Source organism: Talpa europaea (assembly GCF_964194135.1).
Source record: "Talpa europaea genome assembly, chromosome: 8".
Lineage (NCBI taxonomy): Eukaryota > Metazoa > Chordata > Mammalia > Eulipotyphla > Talpidae > Talpa > Talpa europaea.
This window is the reverse complement of record NC_140075.1, coordinates 97424489-97446083: the sequence shown is the minus strand read 5'-3', so window position 1 is coordinate 97446083 and position 21595 is coordinate 97424489. Positions and strand designations below refer to the sequence as shown.

General features: G+C 34.2%; 1 protein-coding gene across 2 annotated transcripts in view; it reads right to left on the bottom strand.

Annotated features, from left to right (window-relative positions):
• PCNX1 (pecanex 1) overlaps positions 1-21595 on the bottom strand; it is a gene marked incomplete at both ends in the record, with an annotated part of 141965 nt that overhangs the window by 71991 nt on the left and 48379 nt on the right. The window contains 2 exons of one of the 2 annotated variants that reach the window (XM_084241226.1): positions 1906-2038; positions 13853-15559. In XM_084241226.1, the coding sequence (XP_084097352.1) occupies positions 1906-2038; positions 13853-15559 (1840 nt within the window). The remainder of the gene's footprint in view (positions 1-1905; positions 2039-13852; positions 15560-21595) is intronic. The other variant, XM_084241227.1, reaches the window with a different exon arrangement.

Below are 21595 nucleotides of genomic sequence, written 5' to 3'. Positions count from 1 at the left end.
AATGAGATTATTTTTATGTAATCACACAGAATTAACACCAATATGCTTTACCAATATATTTTTGCAACTACAAAAGAGTATTAAACTGGTGTTTCTCCTAATTCCTCACAGTATATCTTATTTCATCTGTGATGATGTCAGATTATTTGAGAGACAAGCAGCCTTTGTTGGAAATATCCTGGAACCTCAACAAAATCAACATGCTGACTACTCTCCAAAAATTCTGACATGAGCTCTTTACAAACAAGTTTCACACCATATCCTCTGAATGGTGATTTATTTAAAAACCTAAAAAAACATGGAGAAATCCTATTTGATTGGAGGGAGTTAGAACAATTCTTTAACATTCCACCAGGCAGAGAAAAAAACTAATTTGTGTGAAGTTTTTGATGAGTGGGCTCCAGCAGGCTCATTTGTGGCAAGAATGAAAGGATTTTTAGAGGAGGAAAGCAAAGATGTCTATGGCAGGTGTTACTCAAGGAGCAAAAAGTTTAGAAAAACACAAAATAGAAAAAGTAAAATGAAGTGTTGAGCTCTCTGCAGTTTGGAACTTTCTGCTACAGCTTTTAGCAGAAAGAAAAGTTACTTCAGGAAGCAAAGGAAAAGAGGTGAAAAGGAAACAGAAAAGGGCTAATAAAAAGCAAAGATACTCAGTAACAGTTTCTACACCAACTGCTTCTTTTAATTGCTGCTTTTCCTTGTTTTATATTTTAAATATTGGTTTAACTGATCCATATTACGTATTACAGATATATGTATTACTGTAAGATTAGGTAGGAACATGACCTCAGAAAGATGAAGTTCCTGATTATAATGTAAAATCCAGAAAAACAGTCGCCTCTATCCCAGGGGAATGTAAAATAAAGCAATATTAAAAGAAATAGGGATTATGCTCCTCTCAAAAACAAGGTTTTAATAAGGATTTTATGTCCTTCAACCTGTCATAAATTCAACAACAGTTATTTTGTCATTTCATTAATTGCTCGTTTTGAATTTCAAATGTGGCAGGAAAATAACTTGAATAATGGTGCCTAAATTTATATGCACTGCTTAAAGCAAGGACATAGAAAGTACTTTTATTTGTATTCAGGTTCTGAAAATAAGTTAAAACACAAGTTTTTTTTAATAATTTTTTTTATTTCAAATTCAACACAAACTCCTTAGATTTGACACAACTGAGAATAAAACATTTACTAAAACTTGAATGGAAATTTATTCCCAATATTATAAATAGGCGTTTTCTTAATTAGGAATATTGGAAAAAATTTAAATGTTTCTCTTCAGTACATACACAATAAAGGCTGAGAAAATCATCAGATGTATATGCAAATATATACATATATCCAACTGACCATCTTTACTATAAATATTCTAGTTCTCTGTCATTTACTAGATCCAGATTTTTGAAATAAAGAACACCAATTTTTAGACAATATGAAATGAAATATATATTAGTGAAATAAAACAAACTGGCTTAAGAAATTGAGGTCAGTTATTTGTTATTCCTTATTATAAGCACCACTCAGTTCGTATTTGTTCATATTAAACACTGTCAAGGTGTTAGGGGAAATGCTGCTGTAATGTTATTAACTTGAAGTAGGAAAAAAAAATCAAAAAACTTTGCCTGAAGGTTTTGTTTACATTTCTATATCTGCCCTAAAGTGATCTTTCAATTTAAAATTGGCTACACCCATCTGATCATTTTGTTTAAACAGTGCAACATAAGGCATGCACAAGGCAATAGGCTCATGATCACATGCAGAGAAGGAATAAAGAGCTTACAAGTAGGAAAGAAACTGAAGAAAAAGAAAACACAGCTCTTTCGATGCTTCTCGGGATTGACAGAACAGGTTAGAAGGTCTGTTACATGCATGCTAAGCTTGGTGGAATTTTAAAATACCATACCTTGGGGGTGATCCGATGAGCAATGTAGGAGGGGTAGGGTTACTCCCTGCATTGTGCCGGCGCCGCACTGCCTGGCGCCTAAATGTGCTGCGTTCACGGCGAAATGCCACCGCCTCCTCGCTGGCCTGTGCTGCTGCATCAAGACAGACTTAGGTCAAATAGGAGCCTAGGTCAGAGATGTAAATAGCAGCTGAGCCTCTCTCTCCCTTGAATTCCCACCCTCGAAGGCAATACACAAAATATTTGTTCATTTATTTAAAAGATATTTGTTTCTCTAAAAATGTTTTCAATCCACTATCTTGCCTCAGCATGTCCTCTCAAACCCAATTTCCTACTTTGAGGCCTCTGTTGCTTTAAGTCTTTTTCTAAGTCTTGTTTATTTAGCCACTTGTTTCGTTCATTCCCCCTTTAATTATGCTAGTCTTAAAGTACAGTATTGGTTAGTTACTAGTAAAGGGGACGGAGCATTAAGTTTCTTACTCTCACGAGGACCGTATAAACAGCAATGAGGGTACTTCATTTCTGATGCTCAGGTGTAGTAAAACTGTAAGTTTATCTCACACTACCCTGCGCTACAAATTTGGCAGCATTAAATGAAACCACTGATGACCAGCTTACACAACTAGTTTTTCAAATGTTCATTTCAAGATAGCATCAATATATCTTGATGGTAAGGTACTTCGCAGCCATTAAACTGTATTCAATTCTATGGCCCAGACTTGGTTCCCTCAACATTAGGAAGCAAATTATCAGCAAGAGGGCAAGAATGCAAAGTCATAGCTTAATCCAAAAGCGACTAAAACCAAGTACACAGCAAAGAAGAAATCACAAAATGGCTTAATACAATCACATACATTTACATACAACTATAGAAATTAACTGCTCTGGGCTTCCAAAACAGCAAAATACATCCATCCATTTGACTCTAAAACTATTTTTTTCCTCATAATCTGATTATTTTAGGAATCATTTAGTGCAAGTTAGTGCAGAAACATTCCTTCCAAACACATGAAAATTCCTTTTACTTTTAATTTTTAGCAAGTATGAAATGGATCACAAAATTAAGAATGTTCCATTTGGATTTCAGTTCTGTTACAGGTCTTCTTGACAAGTATGATTGATTCTAAAATCATTATACTGCTCAGCTAAAACTATGTCCATCGACTTGAAGAATGTTGATTTCAACACACAAAGTATTCTTTTTAACTTGTACACTTTTATCCCCTGCCCAGGCTGACTCAGTGAACATTCTTTGCGTATTTAGTACACTATGGTTAGAATATATGGACTACCCCCAGAAGGCTTGAACTTCTCTATCTTTAGACATTTTCCTTAATTAAAGGACTGACAAGCACAAATCTTTTCATCCATTCAGCAACCTTCTGCCATTAAGAAGTAAAAGTCACAAATCATAGGACACTTATTTGTACTGCTTGTTTTGTCTCAGTTCATGCACTATAGTCATTCCAAAGCTAGGCAACAAAGTAAGAATTAGGCTTTGAAATTTTGGATCCAAATCAAACTTGACACAAGTTAGTATTTCCTTTTTTTTCTTCCAGTTTTATTGAAATATCATGAAAATTACTATAAATGTGAACAAAGCTAGTATTTGTAGAATCTCATATCCAAAAATCATATATGACCTACAAGAATAAATGATGTGGATTAGACCTGACCCCCTAAAACTGTGTTGTCAAACACGGTTGTTACTAGTCAGTTTTGGCTAGTTAAACTTGTTAGTTAAAATTAAATAAAATGAAAAATTCAGTTTCTCAGATTCATGCATCACATTTGAAGTGCTCAATAGCTTCACATGCCTAGTGGCTTCAGTTACTGGACAAGAGAGACATAGATCGTTTCCATCAGCAAAGCAACTTGTACTGGACACTACTGATATAGACAGCCAAAGGGGACTTTGTCACCACAGTCTACAAAGCACACTGAGTACCTTGCCTATTCCTGACAATCATGACCTTAATAAAAGGAACCAGTATAGTCACAGAGGAGAAAAAATATTCGTAGACAGTGACTGGATGAAGGACAAAGCAAACAAGCCACTCGAATGAAAAATTAAAAATTAGGCAAGTGACTGTTATATCTTTTAATAGTTCTTAGACATCAATAAGGTTAACTCAGGTTATAGAATTTAAAATCAACATTTTAAAACTCAATTTAAGAATTGTTTTTGTATAATTAAATTGATTACTAGCTTATTGTATAACAAACTACAACTTATTACACAGGTCAATATACTTTATTAAGAAACTTTGAAACATTCTCTCTTTTCATGTATTTTGTTTTAACCAAAATAACAGAATAAAATTTAACCAGATATACTTTATAGAGACTAGTTTAATCTGAACAATGTAATAAAATTATTCAGAAAGATGTGGGAGGGGCCTCCCCTGGTGGCACAGCGGTTGAGCGCTGGGCTGCAAAGCTGCCTACAGCCTCTGCAGCGCCAGTTCGATCCCCAGCCACAGGCGAGGGTCCCACATGGAACGACAGACCTCTCCTACCACGCCCACTGCTCCCCCCAGCAGTGTATTTCACCAGTCTGCCTGTTCTGTTCCCTGCTCTGGATCTGGTGAATTCTCTCATCCTCCCGCGCTTCTGACTGTACCCAGTGCTTGTATAAATAAATAAATAAATCTTTAAATAAATAAATAATGAAAAGGAAACTTAAAAAAAAAGATGTGGGAAAGCAATGTAACCCCTAAATACTAGGAGCATGAAGGAAAATAAAGTTTTCTTTACCATCTTCATTGTACTGAAGACTTAAAAGTGTTAATATTAAGTAAAGGTAGTTATTCCACAGTTTTGAAACCAAAGAATAAACTACAATGTCCATTTATAGTAAAAATGTTCTTTGGCTTCTTCAGAAAATACCCTTTTCTTGCCATTAATCCACCACTTATATTTTGGTTCCTGCAAAATGCTTTAACATTACTTACTTTCTTACTAGTTTTTATTTTTAAACACATTTTTGATTAATACATCAAGATGACCATTTAGACATCCATTAAATAACATATCAAAATGGAGTTATGATAACTACCTGTGTTATCCTTTGTAATATTTAGGGTATAGATTGCTAATACTAATAAAACTCTCAATGTTTTCTATATTCATTGCTTTAACTAGAGTAGCCAGAGTCACACATTCGAATTAAACCACTATGCTATAATTTATGGTCTCAACAACGAAAACTAACTCATGGCCCCCTAGGAATGCACTACTTGAACAGAAGATCTCTATTTGGAATAAATTCCAGTGTGGATTCAGTTCTATTAGAGACAGGAAAGAACAGTGTCTTTAAAGCTTAAAATAATGTTATATGCATATTCAGCTGCATAAATTATACAGCCGCACTTGATGTAAATTTACTTCTGTAATTCAACTGCAATAAACTCTTTTTGAATTCTTTAACTTTGTAAGAAAAAGCAAGCAAGAGAAATTTTAAGTAGGGTACCAAAGAAGAGGAAAACATTCTAAAACCTGATTTGGAAGTTGACATATTGACATTGCTTAAAACCTAGTAACTCCTAGAACTCCTAGCAAACAGTGGAGGTAACTAGTATAATAATTAGTATAAAATGCAAATAATGAAAATTTAGCAAACTAAGTACAAATATGTGTATGTACATAAAGTAGGAAAAAAATCACAAACATTCAAGAGATTAACAAACCACGAATGACAAAACAAGTATAAAGAACTTTTCAAGACACATATTTAGACAACTTTGCCTTTTTAAAAACTTCTTTTTTAATTATAAGAATCCTGGCTTTCTAATTATTTCTTTGTGTTAAGAAGACTTCAAAAGACTGCATTATGATCGTTGTAGGTTTAAGAGAGACATTCAGATAATTATTTAGCTCTTTACTTCTGTGGTAGTAATACAATCGTTCAATGCAGTTTAAACACTTACTAGGTGACTAAGGGCAATTCAGCACAGGGCACGGATATCCTAAGACATTTTAGACTGCTATGACCTGATCTATTTCTAAAGATCAAAAAAAGCCAAACACACATCTACAATACACAACACACCCTACACATCTTCCACTTCAGGACTTGCTTTCATTTATCTCAATGAGTTTAGGAAAATTCTACACATTCTCTACTTGTATTATATTAGTACAATTTTTATTTTACATGTGGGTATTAAAACAATAGACTGTCAATCTGGTTTACTCTGTGAATGAAAACAAGAAAAGCAATAAAAACATTAATATGCTTTCAGAAAGGTTAAGATTCATAAAAGAGAAAAATGTGGTGAGGTAGGAAGTAAGGACTGTGTATATTCTATCTCAAAAGTTAGAAAGTTATGATAATCCTCTGTGATTAAATAAGGAAGAATGAGACAACCTGAAAAGACCAATCACAGAAAGGAAACTGAAGCAAAAATCAAGTTTCCCAAAAAGCAAAAACCCAGGCCCAGACGATTTTACTAGTGCATCCTACCAACCTTCAAAAACAAACACCTATTCTTCTCAAACTCTTCCAAAAAAAATAGAGAAATAGAGAAAGCTTCCAAACATATTCTATGAGGCCAACATTATTCTGACACCAAAACCTCACAAAGACATCACAAAAAATTATAAACCAATCTCCTTGATGAACACAGATGGAAAATCCTCAACAAAATCTTAGCAAATAAAATTCAACAATACATCAAAAGAATTACACGTATCATGGTCAACTGGGATTTATTCCAGGAAAACATGGATGTTCAACATCTGAAAATAAATGTAATTCACATCAACAAAATGAAAAATATCCTATGAATATATCAATAGATGCAGAGAAAGCATTTGATAAGATGCAACATCCATTTATGGTTAAAAAAAGAAAAGCCTCAGAAAACTGAGTAAAATGGAAGATACCTCAAAATAATAAAGACCATACATAACAAACCCACAGCTAACATCATTGGCAATGGTGAAAGACTGAAAGCTTCTTCTCTAAGATCTGGTATAAGAAAAAGATGTCCACTTTCACCACTACTGTTGAACAGTATTAGAAGTCCTAGCTAGAGCAATTAGGCAAGAGAAAGATAAAAATGAACCCAGACTGGAAAAGAAGTAGTAAAACTACCACAATTTGCTAATGACATAATAATATACATTAAAAAATCCATGAAATACCACTAAAAAAAACTAATTGAAATAACATTGATAAATTGGCAGGGTACAAAATCAATTTACACAAATCAGTTGCATTTCTATATGCAAATGAGCTAGAAAAGGAAAAAACAAATTCCATTCACAATCACACCAAAAAGATTTTAATACACAGGAGTAAAATTAAAGGAGGTGAAGGTCTAGACAATAAAAACTGTAAGACATTGTTAAAAGAAATAGAAGACACAAGAAATGTAAAGACATTTCCTGCTCATGAACTAGAAGAATTAAGATTGTTAAAATGGTAATCTCACCCAAAGCAATATATGGATGCAATGCAATCCCTATTAAGGTTCCAATAGTATTCTTCAAAGAAATAGAATGAACATTACTGAAATTCAGATAGAATCCAAAAGACCCTGAACAGCCAAAGCAATCATAACGAAAAACAGTGTTGGCACCACACTCTTAGACGTCAAACTACACTAGAAAGCTGTAATAATCAAAACAGTGTGACATTGCAACAAAAGCAGGTAATTGGAATAGAATTGAGAATCTACAAAGAAATCTACACAACTATGGACAGTTATGGAAAAAGGAGCGGCTCTTCCAACAAATGGTGTTGGGAAAACTGGATAACCATATGCAAAAGAATGAAACTAGAGCACCATATTACACAAAAAGTAATCAAAATGGATTAAAAACATGGATGTAAAACCCAAAACCTTAAAATACATTGAAGAAAAATAGGCAAAATGCTGGCTTCGATGACATCTTTGAGGATTTATCTCTTAATGGCAAAAGAAACAAAATTGATTATAAAGAAATGGTAATACATAAAACTAAAAAGTGGTAAATTATCAGTGAAACAAAGACACCCTACTAATTGGAAGGAAATACTTACAAGCCACACATCTGACAAAGGGCTAATAACCAACACAGATGAAGAACTCATACAACTCAATAAAAGAAAACAAAACTAACAAAATCAGGCAGAAGAACTGAAGAGACATTTCTCAGAAGACATACAAATGGCCACAGGACACACACACACAAAATGTTAAACATCTTACCATCAGGGAAATGCAAATCAAAACCACAATGAGATGCCATCTCACACATGTGAGAAAGGTTCATATAAAAAAGGCAAGAATAAGAAGCTTTGGCAAGGACATAGAGAAAAGTGAACCCTGGAGTACACTGCTTGTTAGATGGTAGACAGGTCCAGTTCCCATGGAAACAATATGGAGGTTTCTCAAAATTTTAAAAATAGATCTACCACATGTTCCAGCAATTCCACTCCTAGGTATTTATCTGAAAAAAGCAAAAACACTAATACAAAAATACTAATACTTCTATGTTCACTGTAGCGCTATTTACAACAGCTAAATTATGGAAACAACTTAAGTACCCAAGGACAGATGAGTAGATTATGAAAATATGGTAGGTATATGTATACAATAGAAAAACAAACTGGGGAGGGGGCACAATGGACTACACTGAAGGATTGTGGGTGCCTTCATGGTAGATGTGGTGTGATTACATGCATCTAAGGTGTGATCTTAGGCTGTAAATCACACACAGTGTTGTAAACCAATGTTACCTCAATAAAATATACATATATATATATGTACAGGTAAAGATACCACTTAAAAACAATGTTAATCATATAGCTCATTGCTTACTGAAAACATTTACAAGTAATAAGTTACCTTTTAGTTGTTACACCACTATACCTGACCTCTGATAGTTCAATTGCTATTAAATGAATAAAAATGTAGAAAGTAGAAACTGTTTAAGAAAAGTATTTTCAGTGGGGAGTGTTTATTATAAGAAAAAAGGAGTAAATATGCAAAGATGATGAAAATTAAAATGTACTTTTTGATACCTCACATAGATCAGAAGCAAATTAAAGTTTAAAGAAAAAAGATGAAAGTTGAAACAAGTATTAGAGATATATGCAAACATTCTGAAGTACACAAGTATCTTCAAAGTAAAAAGTATTTTCTTTAAGAATAAAGTTATATGAAAAAAATTTAAAGAAAAATCTTTTATGTCTCTAGACATAAAATCCTTTTTGTCTGAACATCTTTTCCCTTTCTTACTTCTCATGTCAGCCAAGAAAGATAACATCAGCATGCAAAGGTTTTTGTTCTGATATTGAAACAAATGCTTACAAGCATCATTTTCTGGAATGCCAAAAAGCAATGAGAATCTACTGCCCAACTTCTAAGCATTCATCGGAATTAAAATAATGTCTAACTGTGAAAACTTTTTAAAGGATTACTCTACGTTTTGGTAAGTAAACCAACAAGCAATAGCAAAGAATAACATTATTTGTCATGATTGAGTTAAAGAGAATTTGTCTATCCTTATTGATATTTTCCACAATCCCAAACAGTTAAACAAATACAGCTGGGAAGACAAAATGTTTTCAAGAACTCAAGTAAATCTCAGAGATGATAATTCACACTAAAAGTTCCTGTAAAACAAGAGTTTAAGGATTACCAATTCTTTCAATCATTTGCAATGATTGATGTTATGAACCTCTCTAAGAAAACTACACTCAAAAACCATTTTTGCACATATTTTCAGGAAATTCACTAAGAAGGGATCATTAGTGCAGAACATATATTTGAAATGACATACATTTGCAAAAGGAACTTTCTAACAAATGATTAATAGGAATCGGCTCTTAGTTTTCATAGTAGATTTACAATTTACAAAGCACTTTTTACAGTCAAGCTTACTAGACAATGATGTTAAGTGTGAAAGAGGCCCAGTTATTATTCCTGCTTAACAACTGTGGAAATTGAGGCACAGATTTAATGACTTGCTGAAGTATCTGGCTAGTAATTAGATATATTAAAATGCAACCATTTGATTCCTTATCCAAAACATTACCGCTGCTATAAAGAAAAATACTAAGAATTCTGCTCCTGGCACACAAAATCAGGCATGAGATGGTTGGGGGAATTCAATATATAAACCCTATTTGTCTCATTGATAAATACATCATTTCTTCTTGATACTGTTTTAAGAAAAGATAATTTTTTCAAATAACTGATTTATCCAAACCTGTCTACTACATTTAATGAGCATTTTTGCTGTGTGGTTTTATGTCTACATTTTCTTCTGTAAATACAATCTTTCCTTAATGAACATGGGTTCAGCTAAATATTTACTACTGCATTATATTATAATACAGCATGAAGTTATGATCTTATGATGTCCTTGAATACTATTAAAATGAAAAAAATAGTCTGCCCCTGCTTTTTGATCCCACTGTGCTAATGGTTGCTTTTGTTTGTATAGTTATTTCAGCTTCTGCTTTAGTGTTAGCAGTATATTTCTCCTGCTGTCATTACTAAGCTTCTATAATAACACCCCCCACCCTCCCCACCACTAATTTGCTTCTCCTAACTTGCCAGGTGGTCGGGGAAATCAGAAAATTAAGTTTTATTAGAATCTAAATTCTCTATTCAGTAAAGAACCAAAAAATAATCCACATATTCTTATCTTTAGTGGTCTTTGTCTTTGCTTTCTAATGTTCAATGATATGTGGGTTTAAAATAATCAAGCTTCAATTACATTTTATAGGACAAACCAAATGTTTATCAAGATGTGGCTGCTCTTTGAATAAAAGACCATCTTCTTAACAAAAATTATCTTTGGTTTCCAACACAAAACAATTAAAATAGGATCCTATTTTGATGTTTACAGAATAGTGAACCAAACATTACATTTAATTTTCTCAAAAAGACAAACTGAGGAAAGAATAAAAAGGACTACAGAGTGAATAGAACATTTCCATTTTGCTTGTTTTTTATAATCTGTTGAATCATGCAGTAAGTGTAAGTGACCCAAAGGAAAATGATTTTTTTTTATAGGCTAGGAAACAGGACACTTCTATCATATAAAAATCATCTATACACTAGTCTTAAAATATTAATCATATTAAAGATATGCTTTATAATTTTAAAGAAAAATTAATGCAAAATAAGAAGTCAACAATAGAAAACACCTTATTTGAATATAAAAATTTTTTCCTACCTAAGACTCACAGAATATTGATGAAATCCAATCCAGTACTAGATTAACTGAAGTCTCATGTTAACAATCACTGTATGACTGAATATCAAAAGTTACGACATATAGTCCAAATAAGATTAAGCCCATATTACTAGATTAAATGTTAATACAAATGTTTTTCTGTTGGTATCATATAAGAAATTAGGATATTTTAACCTTTACTATTGCCAAGTTTCATAATGGCACAATTAGAATATCTCTAGGACACTTAACTATTTAATCATTTTCTTCCACATTAAGGACATGGTACATTTGAGTAGCAAAACAAACTGGTCTGCATAGAAGTAACATCACTATTGAAGCATTTACCATATGCCAGGCACTGTGCTAAGTATTTTTCTATCTACTAACTTCTTTAATCCTCACAATCACCCTATTATCTCCACTGCAAATGAGGAAGCTGAGCGAGCCTTAGAGAAGGTTAAGTGGCTTTCTGACAGTGACAGCCACAGTGGAACACATACTACAAGGGTGTGTGACTCCATGTCATTATATTAGATTACCTCCTATTTTAGTACAAAGTACATTTCCTAAATTCTATCCTCTCATACTACCAACCTCCTTCAGCTTAAAAATAAAACAAAAAGAAATCACTGGGAAACTCAATAACACCTACAAATTTATTAGGATAAAATGTATTTGTGGGTTACATACAAGCATATGAACAGTCAATCAATATCTAGTTTTGCTGACACATTTCAGTAGTACAGTATGTACAATAGAATAGATAGCTTAGAAAAATTTTTCTTAAATTGCCCAGAAAGGAATATAATAATTAATGTTAATAAAACAAATCTTTACCAAGTATCTGAGGTTCTACATAATTTTGAAGTACAAACATATCCCCTCCCACTATCTCCGGTCTTAAAAAGAAAAAAAAAAAATTCCCTAATAAAATTTAATGAAAACCAACTAAATGTAAATTCTCCACACATTTAGGCAGTTCACATTTGCTTTCTAACATAATAAAACTCAAGGAAAAATAGTCCCTATAAGCTTTCATTTGGCAAAAATATATTTTTAATAGCCCATAGATAACTACATTTATCCTATCAAAGGGCACAGAAATTTTTCGTTCATTGTTTCTTATTAATTTTCAATGATTTGTTTTATAAAAATAAGGAAAAACAAAAGCTGAACTCTGGAAAAATGAGGGCTCATATTAGTCAAAGGTATGCACTGAGAAGCAAATAAGACTTTCCACATAGTTTTTCCTAAAACAGAATACCTCACATTCCCTGTGAAAAGAAAATGACATTTTAAAAAACAACGACAAAGATTTACTATAGTTTTTGTACTATATTTTCAATGTTTACATTTCAACAATATTTAGGACATCATTCTTTTCTATCATAACATGTTCACTCTTAAAATTTGCTAAAAACTTTAAAACTTATGCTGCATTTTAAAATCCAATTGTTTCTTACATGTTTTGAATATATCTCGCATGACTTGTATGAGAAATCACAAAAAGCATTTCAGACCTTTTATAAAGAACAGAGTGATACCCATGACAAAGTTTAGAGTGAATTACTTACTATATCGCCAAATTACAGTCACTTAAAGAATAATCAGCTATCAATGTCTAGGTTTTATAGATTGCTATTTCCCTTAGGTAGTAAAGGTTATTTCTTTTTGCATTCCCATTAGAATTTAATTTTTGTTAAAGATACAAGAGAATATCATAATATGAACTTTAAAAATTTCTGGGTGAAAGTAGAATTGAGAGAAAAAGCACGTGCCTTGTTTCAGAAATCCAACTTAAATTTTAATAAGAGACTATACCTTACTACCTACACTATAAATTTGAAAACTGAAGATATAAATTTAAATTAAGGAAACCAGGGTGAAACATTAAAAAAAAAAAGTTATGGTGCTATCAGAAGACTTCATTCTTCAACTTCAATTCAAGAAACAGCTTCCATAACAACAACAACAGAATAAACAAACTATTCTAGGCAGGAGAAAAGAGCAAGAAAGAAGTCTGAAGTAAACAAAGTCCAACACACACTAGCAATATAAAAATCATCTATCAAATATTGCACAATTTTCCATAAACCTGAAATAAATAAGCTATTATTTTAAACCAAATACTGTCATTGTTATCATAAGGAGCAGCGTATACTTGCTAATGGATACTAAAGGTCAATGTAAACTACACACCTCCATATAATAAACTTCAAAAAAACTGAAGTTACAAGAAAAGAATTTTCTCTTAACACCTGAAACTTGAGCAAGTGAAAAATAAAAACAGACAAAAAAGGAGCCACGAGTGCATAGAGTTAAAAGTAATATTTGGGGAAATCTCATAAAACAGTTTGAGTAATATAATTCTGAAAGTTCAGTGGTACACACACTATATAAAAAAAACTGAAAATGGTTTGGTACCATAATAAAATTCTACATTTTATTGTTGATATTGTTGTAACAAAAAGGAAGAGGACCAATTTTCGTTATTCCTGGTAAAAACATTAATAGGTGGCAACTGACTTTAAAACAGTGAAAACCAACAAGAATAAACTGATGCATTCCAACAGTACAACTAAAAAAATATTTTCTTGGTGTTCATACCAAAATCTTCTTTAAGATCATCATCTCCTTCTTTGTGGAAGTTTATTTTAATGAAATAGAAGGGGAGATATTAACACTCAGGATATTTTAATAAGTACTGATTAATATTACCAAAAATTATAGTGAGCCTTGGGAAAATCTCTCCCTGTAATTCACTTACCTCCACTGACTGCATCTTGCTCTTCACCTTCAGGAAATGCAACCTGGTTTGGCAAGCTATTCCTAGATCGAGTGACGGTCTCTAACTGGGAAGCCCGTCCCAATAAAGATAGCTCATCTAGCACCTCTCCCTCTTTGGCCTCAAGATCTGATTTTGAAGTGGTTAAGGGTTTTATATTTTCAGGTGCCATCAACCTGTTAGAATCATTCAAACATGCCACTGTGCCACTGTCCAAGCTCAACACTCGTGCCCGAGTCTTGGCACTATTTGTGCTGGAAGTCCGCCGTGTTGTCCTCTTTTTGCCAGTTCCTTCAGGACCCAGATGAGCTTTGTGTGTGTTTTCAGAGTCAGGGCCCCTTTCTTTAGGGACATGTTTGGTCTTCAGAGTACTGTATCTGCCCTCAGGAGACTGACACGAATGAGAAGTGGTGCTAGACGAGCTATCGCTGCTGAACTGGTGAGCAGACTGAACACTGGATGCTCTGCTCAAGTCACTTTGGTCACTAGAATCCTCATCATGACAGAATATAGCACTATGTGGCTTGGTGCCGGAAACACCTCGAAATGAAACATAATCTTTATGCCGACTTGAGTCAAAACTGCTGGCCCGCTTTTTTCCTGTCCGTCTCCTCCCAGACTTATGTGAAGAAGTTGTCCGGTGGATTAAGCTTGAGGATTTAGGGCGTACATCCCCTTCCTTTTGCTTTCTATCACCATCTTTACCAATTATTGAATCCACTGAAACAGCTGACTTATCACTCTGCTCTTCTTCCTTTTCAGCAGTTTTCCCCAGTGGTCTGTCCACCTGTGAACTAAATTCATTTGCATGGGGGTTTTTATTGACTTCTTCAGATGCAGAGGTGCTGAGACCTCTCTGATTATGCACGTCATCAGAAGCATTACAATCCTTGGCCTCCTGAACCCCGCTATTTGTACTCACTTCCAAGGCAGTCTTTTCACTACTAGTCCGTTTGTCACTGGTACAGCTACTCTTGTCCTCAGAGTCAGCACAGCATTCCTTTTTTCTATCACTTTTCTTTCCTGTTTTAGGAGACTCCTCATGCTCTGACAAGATGCTCTCTATGTGTGTTGAGCTGGTCTGTTCACTTTTATAGCTGCTAACAGTACTGTTAGTGTCACGGTCCGTTCCACTGCAATAACTCTCTGTTGACCCACTACTCCTGGTGCTCAGGCTCCTCAAGCTGTCCATACTTTTGTCAGCTTTCAAAGGTCTGCCCTTTCCGCTTTTTGTAGGTGGCTGAGAATGACTGCTTTTCAACTCACCAACAAGCTGAAATTCCCCAGATAAACAAGAATTTTCCACCAGGGATTCCTTGGATCCAGAATGAGGCTTAGAATATTCTAACTCACTCACTGGATCTAACCCACGTCTTTGTTGATACAAAGGGAAGTCATTCAATGAAGTGTCTGGAAAAGCCACAGCAGAGCTAGAAGTCCGTGGGACACCCCGCGGCCGGTGTTCCTTCCTGTATGAGTGTGAATGTAAAGGGACAAGAGAAGCAACTTCTGTGTCACAGGCACTGGACAGAGACTGATCGACATGGTGGTGGTGGCTGTGACTTGGCAGGCTCACTTTGTCACTTAAGTCCTTTGGTAAGTCCTGTCCACAAGAGGATAAGGAAGGCTGAATGGAGACGAAGGAATCATTGGAGACCAGACGGAAGAGCCTCCGATCAGTTGCCAGATCTGTTTCAAACACATATTTAGAAATGTTACCACAAATCGACAATCTGCTTTTCTACTGTTTACAATGGAGAGAATTCACAGCACGCAGTAACTCAAGTAAAACAATTTCTCAAGAATAATAGCTAGCCAATTATTCTAAAAGGTTGGGTTCTATTTCACAGCTACACAAAGAATGTATTCTAACTGATGGACTGATGTAAGCTTTCAAATCTCCATTGACCTCAGCAAAGGTTCTATAGATTTTCAACAATACAATAAGAAACAGCAAAGGCTTATATTTTAAATGGACCTGTACATTTCTATGAACTGTTTTTAATTCACTAACTGTGTAACCCTAGGTTACCTAAGTCTCTATTCCCTCATCTGTAAAATGTGCTATCAATCTCATTGAGTAGTACCATGGAATAACTGAGTTAATGGCATACACTGTTTAGCACAGTGTCTCACACAATTATTGGTAGCTATCATTATTTTAATCTAACAAAATAAAAATATCTTTTTAAAAAACTAACAGGACTAACTTACAATTCATCAAAAACCTAGAATAATCAGAAACAGAAAAAAAAATCAAAAGGCTGACTAATACTCTATAAGTTACTCTGCTATTCATAATGGTTAAAAAAATTAAAGCAATAATTATGAGGCAAAATGCTAATTTTCTCATTTTCATTACTGATACAACAATTACAAAATATCTCATGGAAAAAAATGTATTGCCTCCCTTTATCTGTAAAATGATTCCTATACTACTACATTTAGGTCAGTGACTAGGGACTTGAGTTACCACATACACTGTGTATATAAATACAGACATAAATATACATAACCCATCCACCTACCTACCTACATTGTAATTTATCTTGAACTATAGCTTGACAACCGAACTGCACAAAAGCTGATTTTTTTATATACCCTTTGACAAGGCTGGTTGAATCTGCTGTTAGTTCAATAAAAGGAAAAATTATTACCCTTATTTATCATAACTACATAAAAAAGTAGACTCTACAGTAAGTCAGACATCCCAGTAAGATTTCAGTAAAAGCATACTTTTTCCTTAATAGCATAAAAAAGAATGAATTACTAAAAATGTACTATTTGATAAAAATGAAATATACATTTAAATTTAAAACTTAGAAATAGCCTCTAGAATGTACCATATAAATTTTGATCTATAAATAGCCCATTGGGCTTTACCTTATGTTTTAAAGTCTTCAAAATAAACAAAACCATGTTCCTTATCATTTGTCAAAAGTTGCCACTGTATTTGGATTTTCATATTCTCTAAAGATTAAAATTTTTAAAGTTAACACTGTATTTACTTTTTTGTATTATTAAATCATGTTATTTCTAAAAATTCTCAATAAATATCCTAATAAGGAATTATGGAATGGTATGATATTCACAGTTCAAGGAAGTAAACTTCACATAATAGAAACTTTGAGTTAATTGAAAAGCACTAATTTTAATACACAGCAAGACTTTTAAAAAATGCTAATGATCAAAATCAATCCCTTCCAAGACATAAATAAAGCAGAAATTAAATCTTTAAAGATAGACAACATTACTTTAATACATGCACAATGTTACTAAGTAAACATATCAAAAATAAACCCCCAATTTTTTTCAGGAAGAACTATAGGTAATTTTAGGACATTTTCAAGTTAATATTCTTCCTTAAACAGTTCTCTTACTGGCAACAATATAGTCAAAGACAGGCTCAAATCAACATAGGGATCCTATTTTTCTTTTTCTTTCTTTTTTTTTTTTTTTTAAAGATTTATTTATTTATTTATACAAGCACTGGGTACAGTCAGAAGCACGGAAGGGTGAGAGAATTCACCAGAGCTAGAGCAGGGAACAGAACAGGCAGACTGACGAAGTACATTGCTGAGGGGAGCAGCGGGCGGCAGGAGAGGTCTGCGCGCCATGTGGGACCCTTGCCTGGTGGCTGGGGATCAAACAGGCGCTGCAGAGGCTGCGGGCAGCCTCGCAACCCAGTGCTCCACCGCTGCGCCACCAGGGAGGCCCAAGAGATCCTATATTTCATCTAACTGTTTTAAAGATTTATTTTTATTTATTTATGCATAAAAGAACTGGGGGATAAACCAGAGTTGCAGAGGAGTGAGAGGATTCACCAGAGACAGTGTAGGGAGCAGAACAGATGGATCTACTGAAATACACTGCTGAGGGGAGCAGAGGGCGAGAAAGGAGAGGTCTGCTGCTCCATGTGGGTTAGCTCCTTGGCCGGGAATCAAACTCAGGCCACAGAGGTGATAATGTGATAGCACTGAGACTTAACCCCTATACTACCAGGAATGCCCTATTTAAACTTTTTTTTCAACTAGGCTATTAGTGGAACTTATGGTAAGATAGGCATGCTCACATACTGCTTGTGGTGGCACACAAACTGTTACCATCTTCTGTAAAGCAATCTGATGACATGGCCAAAAGTCTTCAAAAAGTACATTTACCCACAATTGGCAATTTATTAAAATATTTTTAGAAATTGTGACTAAAGGATAAAATCAGGTAAAGTTTTGGCAAAAAGTTCTTCACAGGTTGTTGTAAAATTTAATACAGAAAATATAACAATGTCCTATAAACACTGGTTGAATAATTTATGTTGTTTATTAATAACATAACCCTCATTAATTATAATTGCATTATAAGATATTCTAATTATCATTTCTCACATATTCTTACAAAATGCAAATGTCTCCTTTATCATTTTTCCTTACCTCTCTCATCCCCTTTATATCAATTCACCAAGAGTAGTCCATACTCACTATTTTTAATTCTCTTCTAAGTATCGCTCATGTGTTTTCTAATCCCACTCCATTAAGATGCTTATCAAGGTCATCAACAACCTCTACACCATTAAATCCAATGGTCAAGTCTCAGTCATATCAACTGACCTATCAGCAACATTTAACAAAACTGATCACTCCAGTCTCCTTGAAACACTGGGCTACAACACTGTCTTGGTTTTCCTTTTACCACACCTGTTGTTCTTAGTCTCCTGAGCTTATTAAGTAGGAGTTGCTTGGAGCTCAATCCTTGGAACTTTTCGATTTTCTGTCTGTTTTTCTATCTCTTGCAGTTCCCTTCCAGTTTTCTTGTTCCATGATAATTAAAATTTAGAAATATTTGTAACAGCTCCACCATCTTCTATGCAGATTTCATACTCATGTAGGAATGAGCTAAAGTTTTGATCTTGGGTAGGAAAGACAAAAGCGAGGCTGGAGGGGGAAACTAAATAATCCCTTCTCAGAAATGAAGAAAGCAAAGGACACATCCCACATCTTCAGTTTTCTCCGAATCATCCTGAATTATGTTGATAGTCTGAGTGCCAATCAACTAACTTGTAACCAACTAACTGAAGATCACTGTCCTATAAACGTAAACCAGCGAGAACGACAAAATGTAAGCCAAAATGAACTGCCACTAGGTGGTGCCAAACCACAGCCACGACTAACGGATTTGGATACAGGAGCCAAGGCACCTAACTGTGCAGGCTTGTCCTGTTTGAGTTTATAAAGGTAATAAACTCCATAACACAACCCTACATTTGACATGACTGAATTTTTTTTGGTATTTATGAAAACTCCTTAATTTCAAACTTCAATCCAGACCTCAGACCTGAAATCCACACATACCTATTTACTAATTATTGCCACTAGAGATTCTATCTAGGTATACTAGAAACTCATGCTTGATATGACAAAACCTGAATTCCCTATTGACCCTCCTCCAAGCTCTTCCTATTCTAAATCTGCTCCTTCTGTCTTCTTCCCTGCTGCTTAACCCAAAAACTTGAGTCATTAAGACTACTCTCTCTCACATGATATATCCAATTCTTACTAGCATCTGCTATACATACACCCACAGTCAGACTACCTCTCACTACCCTAATCTCTGTCCTGAATGATAACAATAATCCGCTAACTGTGTTCCCTGCTTCAGTCTTTGCCCCTCGATAGATTCGAAACCTAGTGATTCTGTTAAAATATAACAGATCACGATTAGTCTCTGCTTAAAATCTGATAGCAGTTTTTCATCTCTCTGGGAAATAAAGCCAAAATCTTTAAAATGGTTTATGAAACTGCAAAATCTGGCCTCTCACTTACTCTCTACCAGCAACACTACTTGTCAGAACTGACAGGCATGTTTCTACTTTAGGACTTTTGCCTGTGCTATACTTTTTTACGGAGGAAACCTTTCCCCCACCAAATATCCTAATGACTTGCTCCTTCACCTTCTCCAGGTCTTTGTTCTAGTAAGGCTTTCCCTTGAACACTCTATTTAAACTTACAATTTCCCCAGCATTCTGCTCTCCCTCTTTTGTCTGTTACTACATATATGTGTATGTGTGTATCTGATTTATACTAGTATGATTTTACACTAACAGTATGGAAGTCAATGGGCATAGAAATTACTGCCTGTGTAGCTCACTGATTTATTTCCAGTACTTAGGATGGTGCCAGGCACCCAATGAGTACTCAGTAATAGTTGTTAAATGTTAAATACGTGAGAAAATGTTTCATGATAGAAGCAAGTTGAAAATTAGTCATGAGCTACTTAACCAAGTGCTATGTTGTCAAGGGATATTTGGTCATTGTGTTAACATCACAGAGTTTAATTAAACAAATACAGAAAGTAGAGCCTGCTACATACCTAGGATATAAAGGTAAAGTCTGTAAGGACCACTGTCCTATATGTAGTTTACAGCTGATCAAAATGTTGTTAAGCAACACATGGCTGTAAAGTGAGAATAATGTTAACCTTAAATGCTGGCAGTGACTATTACCTGGAAGAAACCATAGAAAAAATGCTTAGAAGAAAAGTGAACCCTGGAGTTGACAAACTAAGGCCAAGTTGGTCCTCTACCTGTTTTTGTCCATTCATTGTGTGTTGCTTCTGTCTCCTTTCACCTCTGCAATGACAGAGCTGAGTAGCTGCAAAGGAGACCATGTGGCCTATTGTTTATACAAAAAGTTTGCTAACCCCTAAGACATCATTAACTCAGTGAATGTTAGACATCATTATCTATATCGATATGTATCTGGCAAGTATAAGTTTGTGTGTATATAATTTTCAACTTGCCAGATTACAACCTCTTGCTTGTGCATGCAACTTCCCAGATTACAATAAAGAGATATGTGACCTCCTGATGCTGCAGCACTCACCACTCTGATGATGACATACTATAAAAATACTGTAATTCTTAAAGCAATTAGTTCACCTTAAGGTTTTACAAGAAAATCATTAGCATACCATGTAGTATGTTTAAAAGTTTATTTTTAGGAGACGGGCAGGTTGAGTGGAGTAGTTCACGAAAGCAAATAAATAACAATGGGGTTACTGTAGTTCCAAAAAAAATGGGGGACATAAAATTATAGTAACAACTTAAAATTCCAAGTATCAGTAACAAAATTTATAAGAATATGCTGGTAAAATATTTAATTAATGGAAAAATGTTATAAGTTAATCTATAATCTCATAAATAATTTCAAAGTTAAATACAGAAAATTTATTAGGCTGTAAAACATCACCCATAGCTAATAAAAACAGTAGGCTGAAAACACAGAAACTAAATTAATTTCCAGGTTAGTAATTACAATATATAAACTGGGTTAATCTCCACTTGTAAATGGGGTTGATATATCCATTGATTTATTCTTGAAAACTAAAAATCAAGCAAAAAAAATTGCCATTCTTAAAAACGCTATAGAGTCCAAATACTCATTTATAATAGTGTTGAAAGGGAAAAGAAAACACACACTCAAAGCCAAAATTTCTATTAAAAATCTGCCACAGAAAGGCACCATATTGAAGGCAGACATAGTTTCTCAGTAAGTCCAACTGCAAGCTATTACTCTGTTGAAACATATTGTTGTTTCTGCACTTAGACAAGATATGAAGCAAGGGGCATTTTGGAGGTCATAATGAATGGAAAAGAACAATTTGTAGGTTATCACAAGGTAGGCAAAATGCTTAGATAAACCAAAGGAATAGCAGGTTCTTATTTCTGTCTTA